This window comes from Elgaria multicarinata, chromosome 7 (assembly GCF_023053635.1).
Source record: "Elgaria multicarinata webbii isolate HBS135686 ecotype San Diego chromosome 7, rElgMul1.1.pri, whole genome shotgun sequence".
Classification (NCBI taxonomy): domain Eukaryota; kingdom Metazoa; phylum Chordata; class Lepidosauria; order Squamata; family Anguidae; genus Elgaria; species Elgaria multicarinata.
The window spans coordinates 79128557-79145246 of record NC_086177.1 but is presented as its reverse complement, the minus strand read 5'-3'; the positions used below and the strand labels follow the sequence as shown (position 1 = coordinate 79145246).

Genomic DNA, 16690 nt, shown 5'->3' with positions numbered 1-16690 from the left:
TAATTTTGATGGCTGGAAATTACCTCCATTATCCGAGGCCCATGTGCTTCTCAATGCCAGTTGCTGGGGATCAAGAGTGGGAAGGTGGTGTTGCACTCACACGCTGCACTAGATGGACCTTTGATCTCATCCAGCATAGCTCTTCTTGTGTCCTTAACGTGTTCTAATAACTGGGAAGCAGTACAAATTATTCTCTTACACCATGAAAGCAAACGTGATAGCTTTTGAGTTTCATTTTTGCTTTTATTTGCTATTACGAGCAATACTGTTCAGGGATGCTTTATACATTGCCTTTTCCAATACAAAGATTAACTGAAGGGATGACCCATAGCTCAGCGGTAGAGCACATGTTTTGCTTGTGTAGAGTTCTAGGTTAAATCCTCGGTATCGGCAGTGAAAAGGTTTTCTGATAATAGGGCTGGAAAAGATATTTGCCTGAGACGTTAGAGAATCACTGCCAGCTACAGTACACAGTATTTGGCCTTGATAACCAGTAGTGCAACATATTGGCCAGGATTTTAAACTATGGGCCTGTTCAGAAGTCATGCTAAGCCATGATAGTTAAGGGGTTTGGACTAACTATGATGGCATACTGTGACCGTGTTGTAAGTGGGGCAAAAAACAACAAGAGAAGTCATGGAACCACCCTGGCTTACCATCCCGCTTCAGTAAGTTTAAGAGCCCTTGGGCAGCTTACAGTGACGTGTGGCGGACTCTGAAGTGATTTAAAAGAGCTTCAGCAGGTTAGATGGTCACAACCATAGACATGGCAGCCTAGAGCATCCCACACTTCTTGTGTCACTCTAGCCTTCACAGACGTTTTCTGTGATCAGCAGCCATTTTGTATTTTTGGAATGGAGCAGCTGTCAGATCTTATGCCAACTCCCATGAGTGGCAACTGTCTGCTGTGATCCTTCACCAAATATTTCAAAGATGGAGCCTCCAACAACAGACCTTTTCACTTCCCAGGACAATACAGTCTGTCAAAAATATTGTTCCAGGGCTGGTCGGGGGGACACTTCCCAAGGGGATGCCTCATGGACATCGGAACTTTTCTACCTATTCCCTCCATTCCCACTCCTCTCCAAAGTAATTGTGAAAATAGAAAGAGAAGGGACAAACTCCATCCTTATCACTCCTTGGTGGCCAAGGCAGCCATGGTTTGCCATGCTACTCAGGTTAGCCTGGGAAAACTTGCTTCTCCTGCCTAAGGACCCGAACCAGCAGAATTAGTACTATGGATGTGCTTTATTTAGGCTACAGTCTTAAATAACCAAGGAATAAACCAGATTTAATTCAATGGGACTTGCTTCTGGATAGGATTGCACTGTGAATTTGAAAAAGAAATGGATATAATTATCTGGTTTAATAAAAACTAATTATAATAGCGCTAAAACAAATGTTATAGCTTGGCTGAAACCCATCCACTCACAAGCAATTCTGATTTACCAATTTTTAAAAAAACATTGCTGAGTGGTTTTGTATTTTCTTCATAATTTATATGAGCCATGTTGTCAAATTGTTGTCCTCCGTTAAAGATACGTGATAGAATTAAAAGCATTGGTATAAGCTACACTAGGTAAATGTAGCTTATAAAATATGAGATCAGTGATGGCTACTTCCTAGAAATTTTTATAAATGATTTTATTATGGAACACCTTAGCACATTATCTTTCAGAATGTATAATACTTCATAATTCTTCAAATCCTTATTTCCCCCCAATATCTTACTAATGCTGATCGGTACAGAATTCATTTGAACATCCTGCTTCCAGTATACTCTATGGCAGGATTGTGCGTTTTCCTCCTCTCTCTCTCTCTCTCTCTCTCTTTGTCCTCCTCCCCTCTCTTTCTATGCTTGCCTTGGGGCATTAGCAAAAGGCTCGTAAAAGATATTTACCGTAAGTGTATTTGCATTACCGTAGAAGTTATTCTGTGTAATGTTTTTTTGTTGGTGGTACTTCTTGCAGTGTGCATAGGGAGTGGGAAATATTGACCTTCCCCAGAGTTTGATGGTTGACACCCATGATTTGTTCTGCTCGTTAATTGGTGTAAAAGCTTACTATGGTAATTGTTGGAAGTTATGGTATTGGTGAGAGCTGGGATTTGTCTCGGTCCACACTCTAAGTAAGTGAATGATTTGAAAACCTCTTGGAAAAGCTTCAGAATTTTATATGTTGATACCCATCACTAATTGCTCGGTGCTGTGGCAACCAGCTTACAATGAAATAGCAAATGAAGTCAAGAAGAAAGGGAGCTGAAGGCATGAGAAAAGGTAAGTATTTTTTTCAAAGAAATATAATACTGCGCAAGAAGGAATTGTAAGAATAGGGCAGCAGTGGCTATTTCCTTAGTGGAAGTTTAGCACTCTAATTGCTGCGATGCTGAATAAACCAGGATATCCTTAAAAATTGAACGTATGATCCTTTAGGAGGCCGTTGAACTGCAGTTTTGTGTGAAATGTCAGAACGAAAAGACATGTACTAAATGTTTTAGGGCGTGGGATCAGGAAGGAAGAGTTTTTTTGTTTTTTTAAATGGCTGAGACCATTAGCCCACACCAGTACAGTGTGTTAGGGCTCAATTGTGACAACTTGTAATGTCAGCCCTGTCTCTATGGTAATGGAGAGACATTTAAGTGCCACCGCTCCCAGGGCAATAGATGTGAACTTCAAGAATAGCATGGCCCATTTTTAGGTAAACAAGTCAACTGGGCAATTGTAGTTGCAGTCATGGTTGCACTATACATTGATAGAAGCACCAAAGCTAGGCACGCAAGGGGAGGGGTGAGAGCAGGACATGCAGGTACAAGGCTCATTTCCAATCTAAACCATGGCTTGTTAGACCAAGATGGTTACATTTGAAGAGTCGATTGTCTAAGACTCAACACTGAAGCAATGGTGACATTATAGCTCAGATTCTGGTTGCTGGTAGTGCCCCATAAGAATCATGGAACCTTACCACAATGACAGTAGTCTTAAGCTTTTGCAACCTGGGACTCACCTTTACCTCTGCTACCCTTTTCTGCTGCTTTACTAAGCTGGGTGTTTTTCACGGCTGCTTTTTTTTTTCATTTGCTGTTGGGGTCTTTGCACTCTAGTTTCCCTAACAATTAGCATAAGGAAACCATTTTAAAAACATGGTGGCAGCGCTACTGCTGCATCCTGTGAAGTGAGCCTGTGGACCCCCAGTTGAGCATCAATAGCCTCATTCAATTAGTTTACTTTATTTGTTCCAAAAAGCTTAAGGCAGAGTACATGATCCTCCTCCTCCTCCTCCATTTTATCCTCACAACAACCCTGTGTGGTAGATTGGGCTGAAAGTCAGTTACTGGCCCCGAATCATCCAGTGGCTATCATCATGGCCAAGGGGGGACTAGAACCCAGGTCTCCTAAGTCCCAGTTCAACACTCTAACCACTACACTATACTGGCTCTTCAACATGCTGCCAATAATAATAATAATAATAATAATAATAATAATAATTTTATTTCTTACCCACCTCTCCATTTTGATTGACAGAAGCATGGCAGTTTTAAAATTTGTATCTCTCAGATTCATATCACTCCACTGAACCACACTTGCTGGTGATATTATATCAGCCCATGAACAGAAGGATCTCTAGAAGCAGTGATATGTCCTGTTGATACAGTGTTTTTTTTAACACTCCTACTCAAAACTTATTTTGCACTGTGGATATTTGCTTTTTTAAAATGTAGGCGTATATGTGTGAGTGAATAAAAATAATCCTGTGAGGAATCCAATTAGCTCATTCTGCTGACGGAATAGCTTCCATTTGCGGAATGGTGAGGGGGTGGTTCTCCTCCTTGCAGCCCTCAGCATGCCCTCAAAATCTACTCCAGGGGTTGGGGCACCTTCTGAAGCAGATTTTGGGAGGGTTTGGGGGCCTGCAGGGGGTGGGGGGAGAGGAGGAGACAGCCTCATTGCATGAACAAAAGTCTGTTTTCAAAACAGTGGAATATACTCACTGTTTTCTCAACTGCAAACATAAGCACAACAGAGAAGTGGATAAAACATGTGATAACATATAAATGGATTACAAAGTTGTAGCTTTTTTAAAAAAATATTGTTTGTTTTAAGAAAGTCTCATTCTCTTTATTTAAGGGTAAACCCATAAAAACAACCAGTCTGGATATATTAACATGCATAATCCATAATAGTAGTGAACAATTTGTTCGTAGCAAATTGTTTAATTTGCCTCACTCTAAAGGCAATAAAGTGCTTAATTGTGTACTTAAACTTACAATTTTCAGTGGTATTTTGGTGCCCCTAAATTAATCTAGAGATTGTACCTATTATCTACCTGGGAGTTTCTGTGAAACCAACACAACAGAGCCACTACAAAATAACAAGATTATGTTAGAGCCACTAAGTGGCACTAGAGAGTGCTTACTATCTCGATTTAGCAAAAGGGATTAGGTTAGTTGGTTCCACAACATAAGAAACAAGGGAACGTTTCTTACAATTATATCATTTACAGGGTTGAATTTTCAGTGTCTCAAGTTTGAACATCATTTATATATATATAAAAAAGGTGAGGCTAAGGATAAACGTGAATGTTGCATTGAATGGGGTGGAGATTCTTTTGAATATAAGCACAGCAGACATAGAAAATTGGAAGGACAGGATGGGAAAACCTAATCTTATTAATTTCATTTAGTTTTACTAAGTGAAAGAAAGATGTGGCAATACTTCTGGACAACAGTTAGGATGGATGCTATTTTTTTTCATGCATTGTTGGGCTATTTAAAGTAGAGATCACTTAAGTGATGAAGAATGTGAAAATGTTCACTGTTTTTAACTTTTGTAAACCGCCCAGAGAGCTTCAGCTATGGGGCGGTATATAAATTTAATAAATAAATAAAAACAAATGAATTAGTTGCCAAAGATATGCATTTGCCTTGACTTACTGCATGGTTCAAAACAATACAGATATCCCTGTGAGTAAGAGTCAAGTCAGTTTCAGTAAGTTAGTTGTTAATCACAAATTCTCTAGAAATGAAATCCTGCTTCTTCAATTCTTCAGTTGTTATTGTTGTTGTTTTTAAAAAGGTTTTATAGTCCAGAGAATTATGTACACTTGAAATCTCACATCTGTTTTTCCTACCATTGCTTTTGCTCAAGGAGGTACAGTTTAGTGCCCTGGGATTTATTTATACTTGACAAGAGTCATCATGGTCGCATCTGCTGCTGGGCCATGAAAGAGCTCAAGATACAAGGCCCTATGCAAACAACAGATTAGTTCTCCAAATGATGATTTCCAGAAATGTTTTTAAATTAATCAATTACCTTTGATAGCACTGAGAGTCTTAAACAGAAAGCCATCATATACTGTTTGTTATGAAAAACTTATGGTTGACATGCTGCGGAAATTTGACTTTTTAATAGTTGTGTATCTTTACTGTGACTATGTATACAGGCCTGTCTTTATGGCACCACTTCGCTACTCCTTTCCCTTGAAACCCCGTGGTATTGCTACTGCGGAGTGGGGGCAGGAAATCCCCACACCAGGAGGGAGAGTGGGGTTTCCCAGCAGTCATCCGGCTATTGGAGCCCACCCCCCTCTTCCCAGTGACCAACCACCGGTCACCATCTGCCCTGAAACACCCCTGGCTTGATGCCAGAGCGAGTTCACATGGAGGATGACCTTGCTTCGAAGGGAAAAGTCGGGGTAAGTCCCTGTAGCTTCAGAGGAAAGCCCTGCAGTGACTGTGAATAGGCAGCTACATCATATAACCGACGTAGCGCCAATTTGCAGCCACCGTGGGAACAGCCCCTATGTCTCCTACGCATAATTCAACTCCCAGGGTCTACCAGAGCACCTCAAATACAAGGTTTTTTAATCACCAAATGGCTTTATTATCATTGGGAGAGTTTTAAAAGTTCTACTCATCTTGTGAAGGAGAATGTGACTGTATGTTGTTTTTTATTGTCTTACTGCGCCCACTTCTTCCCCAGCACACTTCTTATTGTGCATGTCTAAATGTTGCCTTTAGGTTAGCAACCCAAGAGAAGAACTGAAAAGTTATTTCATTTCAGCTCCAATTCTGTTTTATTCAAACCTGTGAGTTTAAGCTAAAATTAGATACAGATGATATTATTACAGGATTCCTTAGACTCTTCAATTGATCACTTAACACAGCCTTTGCTTTTCTTCAAAGTACTAAAATAAATAAGGCTTCGAAATATACGTGTTCAGAGATTCCCCAAACAATGTGTGAGTAAATCATTTATCTTACCCAATTTCAAACCACAGTCTGAGCAACTTTTAGTGGCTTGCATTGTTGCGTAGCAACATTAAGCAATTGTCTGAAGTCTTCAGTAGCTAATATTTGTAAATGGAAAGAAGGACTAACAACACAAACAATCTGTCTAGAATGAGCTTTTGAGCTTCTTCTGTTGATTTCGAGAGCAGAGCAGTGGTGGTTGTACAGTAGAATTTACAAATAGATGGTGCCCAGTTACTATTTCCCAGTTGTGAAAACTGCCACATCTCTACTTTTATTCTTAGAACTTGAAGAAGCATAACCTGTATTTTGCAAACGAGAGTTACTTCAAACTAAATGTCTATTTAGGGCGCAGTTGTATGCAAGTTTAGACACAAAAAAGTTCTGTAGGACTTTTTGCTGGATTTCACATAGGATTTCACCCTTAAAATCATAGTATCATAGATGTGGAAGAGCCCTTTGAGATCACCTAGTCCAACCCCCTGCTCAATGCTGGCTCTGCCCTGACAGATGAACATCCTGCCTCTGCTTACATAACTCCAGTGATGCAGAATCCGCCATCTCCCAAAGGCAGTCTGTCTCAATGCTGAACAGTGCTCAATGTTAGGACATTTCTCATGTTAAGCTGAAATATTCTTTCCTGCAATTTCTACCAAGTGGTTCTAGTCCTGCCCCCCCCCCCCCAGAGCAACAGAAAACAAAGACTGCTATCATGTCTCATTAATTTTCTCTTCTCCAGGCTAAACATACCCCACTCTTTCAACCGTTCCGCATAAGACTTTGTTTCCAGGCCTCTGACGAATTGGTTGCTCTTCTCTAAATGCAATCCAACTTGTCAATGTCCTTCTTAAAGTAGGGTACCCCAAACTGGACATGATACTCAAATTGAGCAGACTGTTTACTTCATGTGACTTAATGCAAGTTAAGATTACATTAACTTTTTAAGCTACAGTATTGCACTGCTGGCTCAAATTCAGCCTGAGATCCTCTAAGACACCTCAGTCCTTTTGCATGTACTGTTGCTAAGCTTGTTCTCCCCCATCCTATACTTTTGTCTTTGTAGCTGTTGTTTTGTACCTAAATGCAAGAGTTTACATTTATTACTGTTGAATCTCATCTTGTTAGATTCAGCCCAGTGTTCCAGCCTATCTAGCTCCTTTTGAATCTTGATCCTGTCTTTTATGGCATTTGTTATTCCTCCTAGCTTTGTGTCATGGTGTTGGCTATCCTTCCTAGCTATATGTTTACTGAGGTTAAATCAGGAAGACACTTAATTCATCAAGAGTTCAAAAACGTATTGAAGAGTTATGTATTATTGACACAAAAATACACAAATTCAGGCATAATTTGCGGAAATTTCTCAGAAATTTGCACAAATTGCAGCCCCCCACCCATCCCCGAGTACAAAAAGTTCCCAGAAAATCCAGGAAGTGGCCCAACTCAGTGCACATCAAGTCAGGTGCCACAGCAGGAACTGAAACAACATCTGGGGGCTGAGCCTAGGGAAACCTGTTGAACCCCCCTTCCCCCCCCAAACAAATATCTCTGACAACCCTATTCTGACAGAAGGATAATAGGGGTTGCAAGATGAAAGGTTGTGCATTCTAATTTCACCAGTCCATAGCATACTATCTGTGTATGAGAAAGACAACTCCTCTAAATTTTACTTTTAAGATAATTGGCCCCACAGTCAAATCAAGTCATCAAGATTGGTTTTGTGACTAGACTTGTCTATTTCTCCGAGACAGGTTTGATAACATTCATTGTCGAACGCTAATTATTGATATGGAAATAAGAATGAGCACCTGTGTAGAAAGAAGCTGATGTGAATTATGCACAGTACTGATGATCTCTCTCCAACTGCTGAAGCAAAACGAACTCATGACAATGCAGCACTTAATGTCATTAGATTCTTTGCTGTGTTAAATGAGCACAAGTCCCTTTCTTTCAAATTTTCATGTGGTGTTCAGGGATATAAGAAATGAATATGTGTAATAATTTGCCTTGAAATATATCTAAAAGTCAGATACTTTATGAAATTATAATGAACATATATGGAGAAACTATCATCATGAAAGATGTGCTACTGCATTATGTACATTGCAAAGATAATATGACTCATACCGTAGTCTAGGCTTCAGATGAGCTTCACGTCTGGAGATCAGCTGCATTCACCTCATTCAATTTTATTTGGAAACTACAATTTACCCTCCTTGCAACAAGTAGGTCTAATTGTGCATTTCAGATTACACCTAATTAGCTAAAGCTGAGTCAGACCATTGGCCCATCTAGCTCAGTATTGTCAACACTGACTGGGAGCAGCTCTACAGGGTTTCAGGCAGGCAGAATTTTTTCCTGCCCTACCTGGAGATGTCAAGGATCGAACCTGGAACCTTCTGCATACAAAGCATGTATACTATCCCTGAACTACAGCCCCTCCCCTCAAGTCCTGATGTCCAGCAATGCCAAGTCCTACTTGAAAAACATGCTGCTAAGCATTATGCTTTTATCATCATGCTTTCGCTATACTTGTTGAAAACACTAACATGCCAGTTTTCTCTTTTTCTTTCTCTTTTTTATTTTATTTTTATTATATTCTGGGATTTATTCAAATGAGAAGCAGTATATAAATATTGCTAACAAATAATAAATATACAGTATTAATTTAAATTCCCCCCAGCTTCCAAGACTTGGAAGAATAACTGTTTTTGTTTATGTTTGTGTGTCAGAAATATTGTGATAACTCAACCAAGTAAGATACTATCTTGGGGAGGGTGATTCTGCCAAAACCTGTACTATGGAGCTACACTCCGTAGCCATAGTAGCTTGATCTGAGAGTCTTGAAGTAAGGGCATGCCTTATTTTCTAGCCTGAAGGCTTGAAGAAATGATGGTGAAATTTCAGAAAACTGTTAAACAGCAGGCAGCACCCTCAGTAAAAGTAGCTGCTTTGTGGCATGTGTTAAGTGATGTACAAAAATATCTCTGTTGAAGTGCCAGACATCTGTGCTTATTAAAGCAAGTGGGTGGCTGGGGCGGTGGAGGGGGCTGACGTTATTGTGTGTGTTTAATTTGTTTGGTCTTCCCAAAATTTGCAAACACACAAAAATGTGTAGGTTATCTTTAAAGACCTTGATCATTTCATACTATCAAAGTGCCTACAGTCAAGGTATGCTTTATATTGGTTAACTCAGGTTAAGGTAGCAGTTGCCATGGTATGTTGATTTAGAGTGGCCTTCCAGATGTTGGATTACAGATCCCATCATCCCTTACCGTTAGCTATGCTATCTGGTGCTGATCGGAACTAAGAGACCAATCACCTCTGGAGGTCCACAGGTCTGCTGGGTTTAGAGGATGGCCATGAATTGCCATGTGATTTTCCTCCTTAAGGGCAAAGGAAGAATAGGGCTAGACCTTTGGGCATATCAGTAAAGAAAATTGATCCACCACACTGCAACAGCATCAAAGTACATCAGTCTTTATCATCTGTTTTCTTCAGGAAACAAGCTCAAGAGGCACTCAGTTCATCTCTGTTTGGTAAACGAACAGGAACACATTGCTGGCCCGCTGAGATGGGTGGGGGCTTTCCATATTGAATGTCTACCTGTCCACATAGGAGTGAGGAACTTAAACCCTTCCTCTCATCCCATTGTCCTGACAAAATCCCCCTCCCCAAAGCTGCTATTAAACCCAGGAAGAAAGTTCTTATTGGTTAAATTCCACATATGCTCTGGTACTAGTTCTGAATAGTCCCCACAATGGCTACTATTTGCAAGTGAAACAAAGATTCATAAAATTACAATTTAGCCTCATGTATAGTTTGTTCTAAAATCTCTGGGCACCATTAAAAATGTTCTACAAGGTCAGGCAACGTTGGCGATTTCTACCCACGCACATTTCTGGGGATTGAAGGGAGCCAGCCTCTCTGGGGCTGTTCATGGAACACGCTAACCCAGACTCAGTGATTGAGTGTAGGTTGGTTTGCTTGGGTTGGTAGGTTGGTAGGTTGGGTTATCATGTTGTCTGAAAGCAGCGTGTTTTCCACAGGGTGAGTAATTGTGTTGTCTGAATGCTGCCAGGGTGGCTTGTTAACCACACAGTGTGGCTTATTAACTATACTAAACAACCCAACAACAAACTATGGGTTCTCAAGGTGGCTTGTTTGAGAAAATAAATCACACTGCACGGTTAACATGTTAACGGGTCCAACAAACAACCCAGGGTTCAAACAGCTCATACTCACCCACTGAGTGTGGGTTAATGTGTTGTGTGTACAACCCCTGTGGAAATCACTTTAAAGACTGTCTTCTGGGAAGGGCTAGCCATACCAGGTGGAAGATGCTGAGGAGCAAGGAGTCAATAGACCTGTGTGTGCCAAGTGGTCTGCCCTGTGCTCCCTAAGCTAGTCAGTTGCCCTCAGGTAGAGTTGAAGGTGCTATCCCACTGTCGTTGTCAAAATAAGATTCAACAGCCAGATTGGTTGCCTCTTGTGCATGGGATGGAGGGCATGAGGTGCCATTTTGTCCATTGCCTCAGGCTTCAGCATGTCCTGGTCCAGCCCTGCTTCCGGATCATAGATGCATGGGTCTCAGCAGAGAGTCCACGTACCCTTTATTCCAGTCTTTCTTATTCAGATGCTTCCATATAAAAGGACTTGCAGGGATTCTGTGTACTCTAATCATCATTATCAATGTCACATAGGGAAATTCTTAACAGGAGGTAAAAAGAGGCTGATAAATTTAATTGGGAAGAATTTGACTTCAAGTTAATGGAAATTTATGCTCACTCCAAAGGCTTTGTCTTCTCCCCACCCTTTCCTGCCTCCCCAAGAAATATTTAATTTTGTACTTGTTTTACAAATGAAAGAAATACGTCAATGACCTAAAGATTGGTGGGGTGAACGGAGTAGAAAACAGAGAAATCTCCCGATGTTGAATAACTATGTATGTTCTGCTTCTGTTTTCCTGAAATGTACTGTTTCCTCCTGGTAATGAAAGATCTTGGCAGAAAAAGCTGTATTGAAGGAGAAGAAAAGTGGCTGCAGCTTGAGAAATGAGTTCTACGCGTGTTGAGCTTCAGAGAAACATTATGTCATTCTCATTTGTACTGCTAGGGGATGAGCTCATTGGGGAGGAGCCTCAGCAATTTACACTGTGCCAGTTCAGCCCTGTGGCGATTCGCATTCTCTGTGCTCACCAGCAGAACAGAATTGAGAGTGGGGGAGATACTGCACCATAAATTATTAAAAACCCACAGAGAAGAGATTTTTAAAAACACACTCACAGAATCATATTGCCAGTCAAAAGATTGCAATTTAAGATGTTCTTTGCCTTGTTTTGTACGGGAGGGAGGGATTGGTTCTGCTCCAGAGAGGGAGAAAACAAGAGTCCTGCACACAATGTCCAACTTCAACCCAAACTTCTGGTTAGGGTGATATCTTTCTTGGCAGTCATATTTCTCTCCCCTACCTTTAAAAAATCATATCCCTATTAATTTTTCCAGATAGATCTTCTGAACATTTAAACCTCTTTAAAAAAAATTAGAAGGAAATATAGAATGTGTTTGGATTGCGTAATCCGTAAAGCTTGGAAACTAGCCCAGTTATATCTAGCGTGGTGTGCGTTGTGTCTCATGATCTCCAAAATAACTTATTGTTAAGAACTCTCTAAAGGGAGGCAAGGTTGTGAAGGGCATAAAACACCTATAAGGGGGGGGAGGGGAGGAAGAAACCAAAAGCTGGATATGATGAGTGTCTGGAAAACGTAAAAGAGAGGACTGAAGAAATGGAACCTAGAAAGAAGACATTAAAAGGCTGTTTGAAAGATTACTGTTCCGAAAGTGCTGTTCTGAAAGACTACTGCAATGGCATATGGGAGAGGCAAATGTTTCCATTTTATCACTGAGGATGGCTCCACATTTTAGGCAGCAACCACTGTTGCTGCATACACACCAATGTTTCCCCCAGCAAATGTGTAAAATGTGGACAACATATCCACATCTTTGAACAAACATGTCTGGAAGCCTAGCCCAATCTGTGTATCTTGTATTTGTTGAAAGATGCAGATATGTCAACGACACTGTACATGTTTGCTGAGGGAAGCACTGTTATAATATAACTGTGTACACAGTAATTTATGTTGGCCACTGTGATGTTTCACTGTTTTTATTCCATATATTTGTAGTGTAAATGCTGTTTGGACTTCATATGGTAAGGATGGTAAGTGGTTAATTCTGTTGGGAGGGGAAGTGAGTGCATGGAATGTTGGAGTGAATTTTGATTGGCTCTTGGATTCAAGTGTGTGAAGGAGAGTTAGCAGTTAGGAGTTAGGAGTAAGAGTTAGAAGTGAGAGAGTTGGGGTTTATCTGCTGAAGGGAATAGATAGTGTAGGGTCTGTGTTTTATTATTTTGGGAATAAGAAGGACAGGAGGAGTTAGATTTGAGATAGAGGGTAGAGTAGGCAGGGAAAACCTGATATATTTAATGTAACAAACTAAGTACTGAACCAAATAAAACCACAAAGCCTGATCAAATGCATAAACTTCTTGTTAAATAATTGTTATTCTGTTTCACTATGGAGTGGATTCTTTAAGTACCTGAGGTAAGGTACAGAGTTATATGGTGGCAGCGGAGTGCCAAGCTGGTTGCTGTGGGACCAAAAAGGGATCATAGAACCACAGAACCAGGGGACAGAAATATACCAACTGTGTCCATGGTTGGGATCCTTTATAGAGAAAGGTAAAAAGGAGACCCAAGGGGAGCGGTTGTGACAGCCACGTAAGGTGTGGAGACACCCTGAACAAGACTCCCGAGTAACTGTATTTGGGCGTTCAGAATCTGTAGATTAAATACACGAGGAGAGGATGCACTCTAGCCCCATTCCCCTCTTCACACATTTCCATTGTCCTGTACTCATGGAAGGTAACTGTATGAAGAGGAGAACCTCCTGTATCCATGGAAGCACTTCATAAGATTAAAGAACCCTGATTTTCAACCCCAACCCAACTTCCTTCAAAGTTCAGCTGCAGAAAAATGAATTTAGGTTGCAATCCTATACCTAGTTTCCTGAGAATAAGAGCAATTGAACTCAATAAGTCATACATAGTATTGTGCTGTTAAAGTGGCAAAAAAGAAAGCAAAAAACTGTTTACAGGGGCGCGGGGATTGCAGGGAAAGAAGTGAGCATGCCAAACACACACACACACACACACACACACACACACACTCTGCCAATTCTCCCTTCAAGTTTTGCTTTCCTGTCCCTACATTTGCTGTTCAAGGAAAACCAGAGAATTGGTTACTTCAACTTTTTCCTGTAACACATAATTCCACCCTAAATATAGAGGGTACTGAGGCCCAACTGAAGATTACCTTGCTGTTACAGTTTTAATTTATTGAAACTGAATATACACTTTAAGTGTTAGTCATTGCTAAATATTGAAAACAAATATTTTAAAATTGCAAGACAATAGGGTGTGTGTGTTTTGAGAGCTGATTCCTTCCCCCACTCCACCCCCGCAATCCTAAAAGATAATAAGTAGATATTTTGGAAAGAAATGATAACCCTTCCTATAGCTATTGGGATATGAGGCATCTTTTTTCTGGGAACACAAATATTGTTTTGATTCCAAGTGTCAGCAATAATTTTGAAACTGAATAGAAACAAAATATGTTTGCAAACTTCTGTTCCTGTTCTGCCTGGGTTTTTTTATTTTTTAGTATAAAGCCAATATTGTCTATGCTGGTAGATGCTTTCCAGGTCTTTCTGAGTCTCCTAATCCAAAATGATTTTTCAATGGAGATGCGAGCAGGTTGAAACTATGAACTGAATACATGCAAAGTATGTTCTTTGCCAGCCTGAGCTATGGCTGTCTTTACAGCCTGCAAATTTGAATGTGTTTTATCACTTAAATATTTTAATTTTTTTAGTGATGGGGAATGTGGGAGTAGCGCTGCAAGGCATGGAAGCGTCTCTTAGAATCATAGAATAGCAGAGTTGGTCATCGAGTCCAACCCACTGCTCAATGCAGGAATCCACCCTAAAGCATCCCTGACAGATGGTTGTCCAGCTGCCTCTTGAAGGCCTCTAGTGTGGGAGAGCCCACAACCTCCCTAGGTAACTTCTACCGTAGCTCAGCAGTAGAGCACATGCTTTGCATGGAGGAGGCTCCGTGTTTAGTTCCCGACATCTCCTTTATATGGTGCCTAAAGTTCATCAGTCCAGATCCCAGGCAAGAGTAGGGTGAGAGTTCCAGAATTAGGATATGCCATAGAGAAGGTCCTTTCCTCAGTCACTTTACCGCTTGTCAACCGCCTAACCTTTGACAGGTAAATGAATCTGGAGAAGGACTTCTGATAATTTTCTGAAGTTACATGTAGGAGCATTTGGTCCCTTTAGACACCCAGGTCCAAAGCTGTATAGAGCTTTGAAAGTTGCACCATGTTATGAACCAATAGTACTTCTCTAGTCTTCAAAGGTAGCCCCATATAAAATACATTGCAGTAGTCGTACTTGGAACTACTATCCAGCATATAGCCAGTTTCCCCATCCTGCATTGTTGTTTTTCCAGTACACTATGCATTTTCTTGCAAGTCAACAGATTGACTGACTAAAATAGAAACACCCCATGTTCGCAACGTAACCGAACCAATTTAGTACTGATAATTCAATAAATGTTCATGGAGAGAGTATACTGTAAAATCATCACCCTTTGCTTAAGTACATTATTAAGCATAGCTTCTGAAATGCATTAGCCCTTTGGAAATCTTTTTTTTTAACTATCAGGTTGTGGATGGGATAGAAGCTTCAGTATGTTGTAACTGCATGTGAAGCTGGTTTTCCTTTCTCTACCTGACACTTAAGATTATTACCATTCATTAGCTGAATCCGTGTTAAAGTGCACTATGTTTGCCTTGAGGGTACTTTGTCTAATTAGTTTCATGGGAAATTGAGATTGGGTTGTTTTTTAAGAAGTACAAAAATAAGTTCATGTTGCTGTAATTCTTCAGCCAAGCGGAGAAAATGCAGTTATCTCTTTCACGTACACTTTTGGGTAAACTTGCTGCCTAATTTTAATGTTTTTCTGTTTAAATGAAGGCCAAGCTTAATGATACACAAGAAATGTCTGTACACTCTCCCACCATTGCTCCTTCGAAATTTGTAGCTTCTTTCTGCTGCATTTTAGTTAAAACCCCAAACCGTCAGGTGGTCTTTCACATACCTCCCATGTATCGTTTATTTTCACTATGATTGAAAGGCTGGTTATTCCTGTATATCTAGCTATAAAGAGGCCATAAGATGTACCTTCTCCCTATTAAATTATAAAAACCACAATCCACACCAAGTTAGGCCTGCTTAATCCCTTTCATGCCTAACTCTGTATTGGATTTTGCCTTGAATGTTCCTAGGGACTGCCCTACAACTGAGTAACTCTTCTCTGCTCAAGAAATGGCTACTCATAATCCACATGATAGTCCCCTGAAATGAGTTTAATTCATTTGAAAGGTGTGATTGATGCATTATCATTTAATGAGATTGTTTTGATCTCAGAAATGTAGCATCTGAGGTGTGGGAGGACAGAGCATTATTGTGGGCAGCTATTACACATTGGACAGCAGTAGACAACAGTGTCTTGCACCTCAGGTGATGAGCTGTCTGTTCCTGTTGGCTGCTGCTCTTTACTGAATGTGAGCAATACTAACTATCAATGACACTATTGCTTCCCAGGCTTGCCTTGATTTGCTACTGATGTGTGTGTGTGTCTTCACCTTCTTCCTCAGAAAATCTTCAGAAGAACTGGATATGGATAAAGTCACGGCAGCTATGGTACTAACCAGTTTATCCACCAGCCCTTTGGTCCGCAGCCCTCCTGTTCGGCCCAATGGTAAGGATGCCTTCATACTTACTTGGGAGAAGTTATGAGAAGTTGTAGGGCTCTTGCACTTAAATCTCAAACTGGAGAAGAAATCCTGGGAACCATTATCCCGTTGTAGTGTCATGCTGAAGTCAGAGTGGCTAATGAATAACTCATGATTCACTTTTCCCCAGCAGCCAGGAGATTCAATTTTGAGCTGGCAAACGGCAAGGAGAATTAAGCAGCCCCTTTCTTTCACCATTCATCCTCTCCCAATGGCAGCCTCTAAGCCTGGGATGGGCAAAAAGTTAGATCTCCAGATGTTTTGGACTTCAACTCCAAGCATTCGTGACCACTGGCTTTGCTGGTAGCATGCATCCTTAAAGGAGTTGAAGCCCCAAACTTTGGGAGATCTACCTTCTGCCCGCCCTTGCTTTAAGGTGTTTTTTCTGCTTATGAGTAGTATCCAACAGGGCCACTCTGCCTCCATTGCACTCAAGGGACCACTTGTACAATAGGGCTTTTATTCTTGTCATTATGGTTAGTGCAGCATGTGATAAATAACCCTGGAAACAAGCAGAAATACTTGTTTC

General features: G+C 40.7%; 1 protein-coding gene across 1 annotated transcript in view; it reads left to right on the top strand.

Annotated features, from left to right (window-relative positions):
- ZNF704 (zinc finger protein 704) overlaps window positions 1–16690 on the top strand; it is a 53934-nt gene that overhangs the window by 14996 nt on the left and 22248 nt on the right. The window contains exon 3 of the mRNA XM_063130881.1: window positions 16024–16127. Within this exon, the coding sequence (XP_062986951.1) occupies window positions 16024–16127 (104 nt within the window). The remainder of the gene's footprint in view (window positions 1–16023; window positions 16128–16690) is intronic.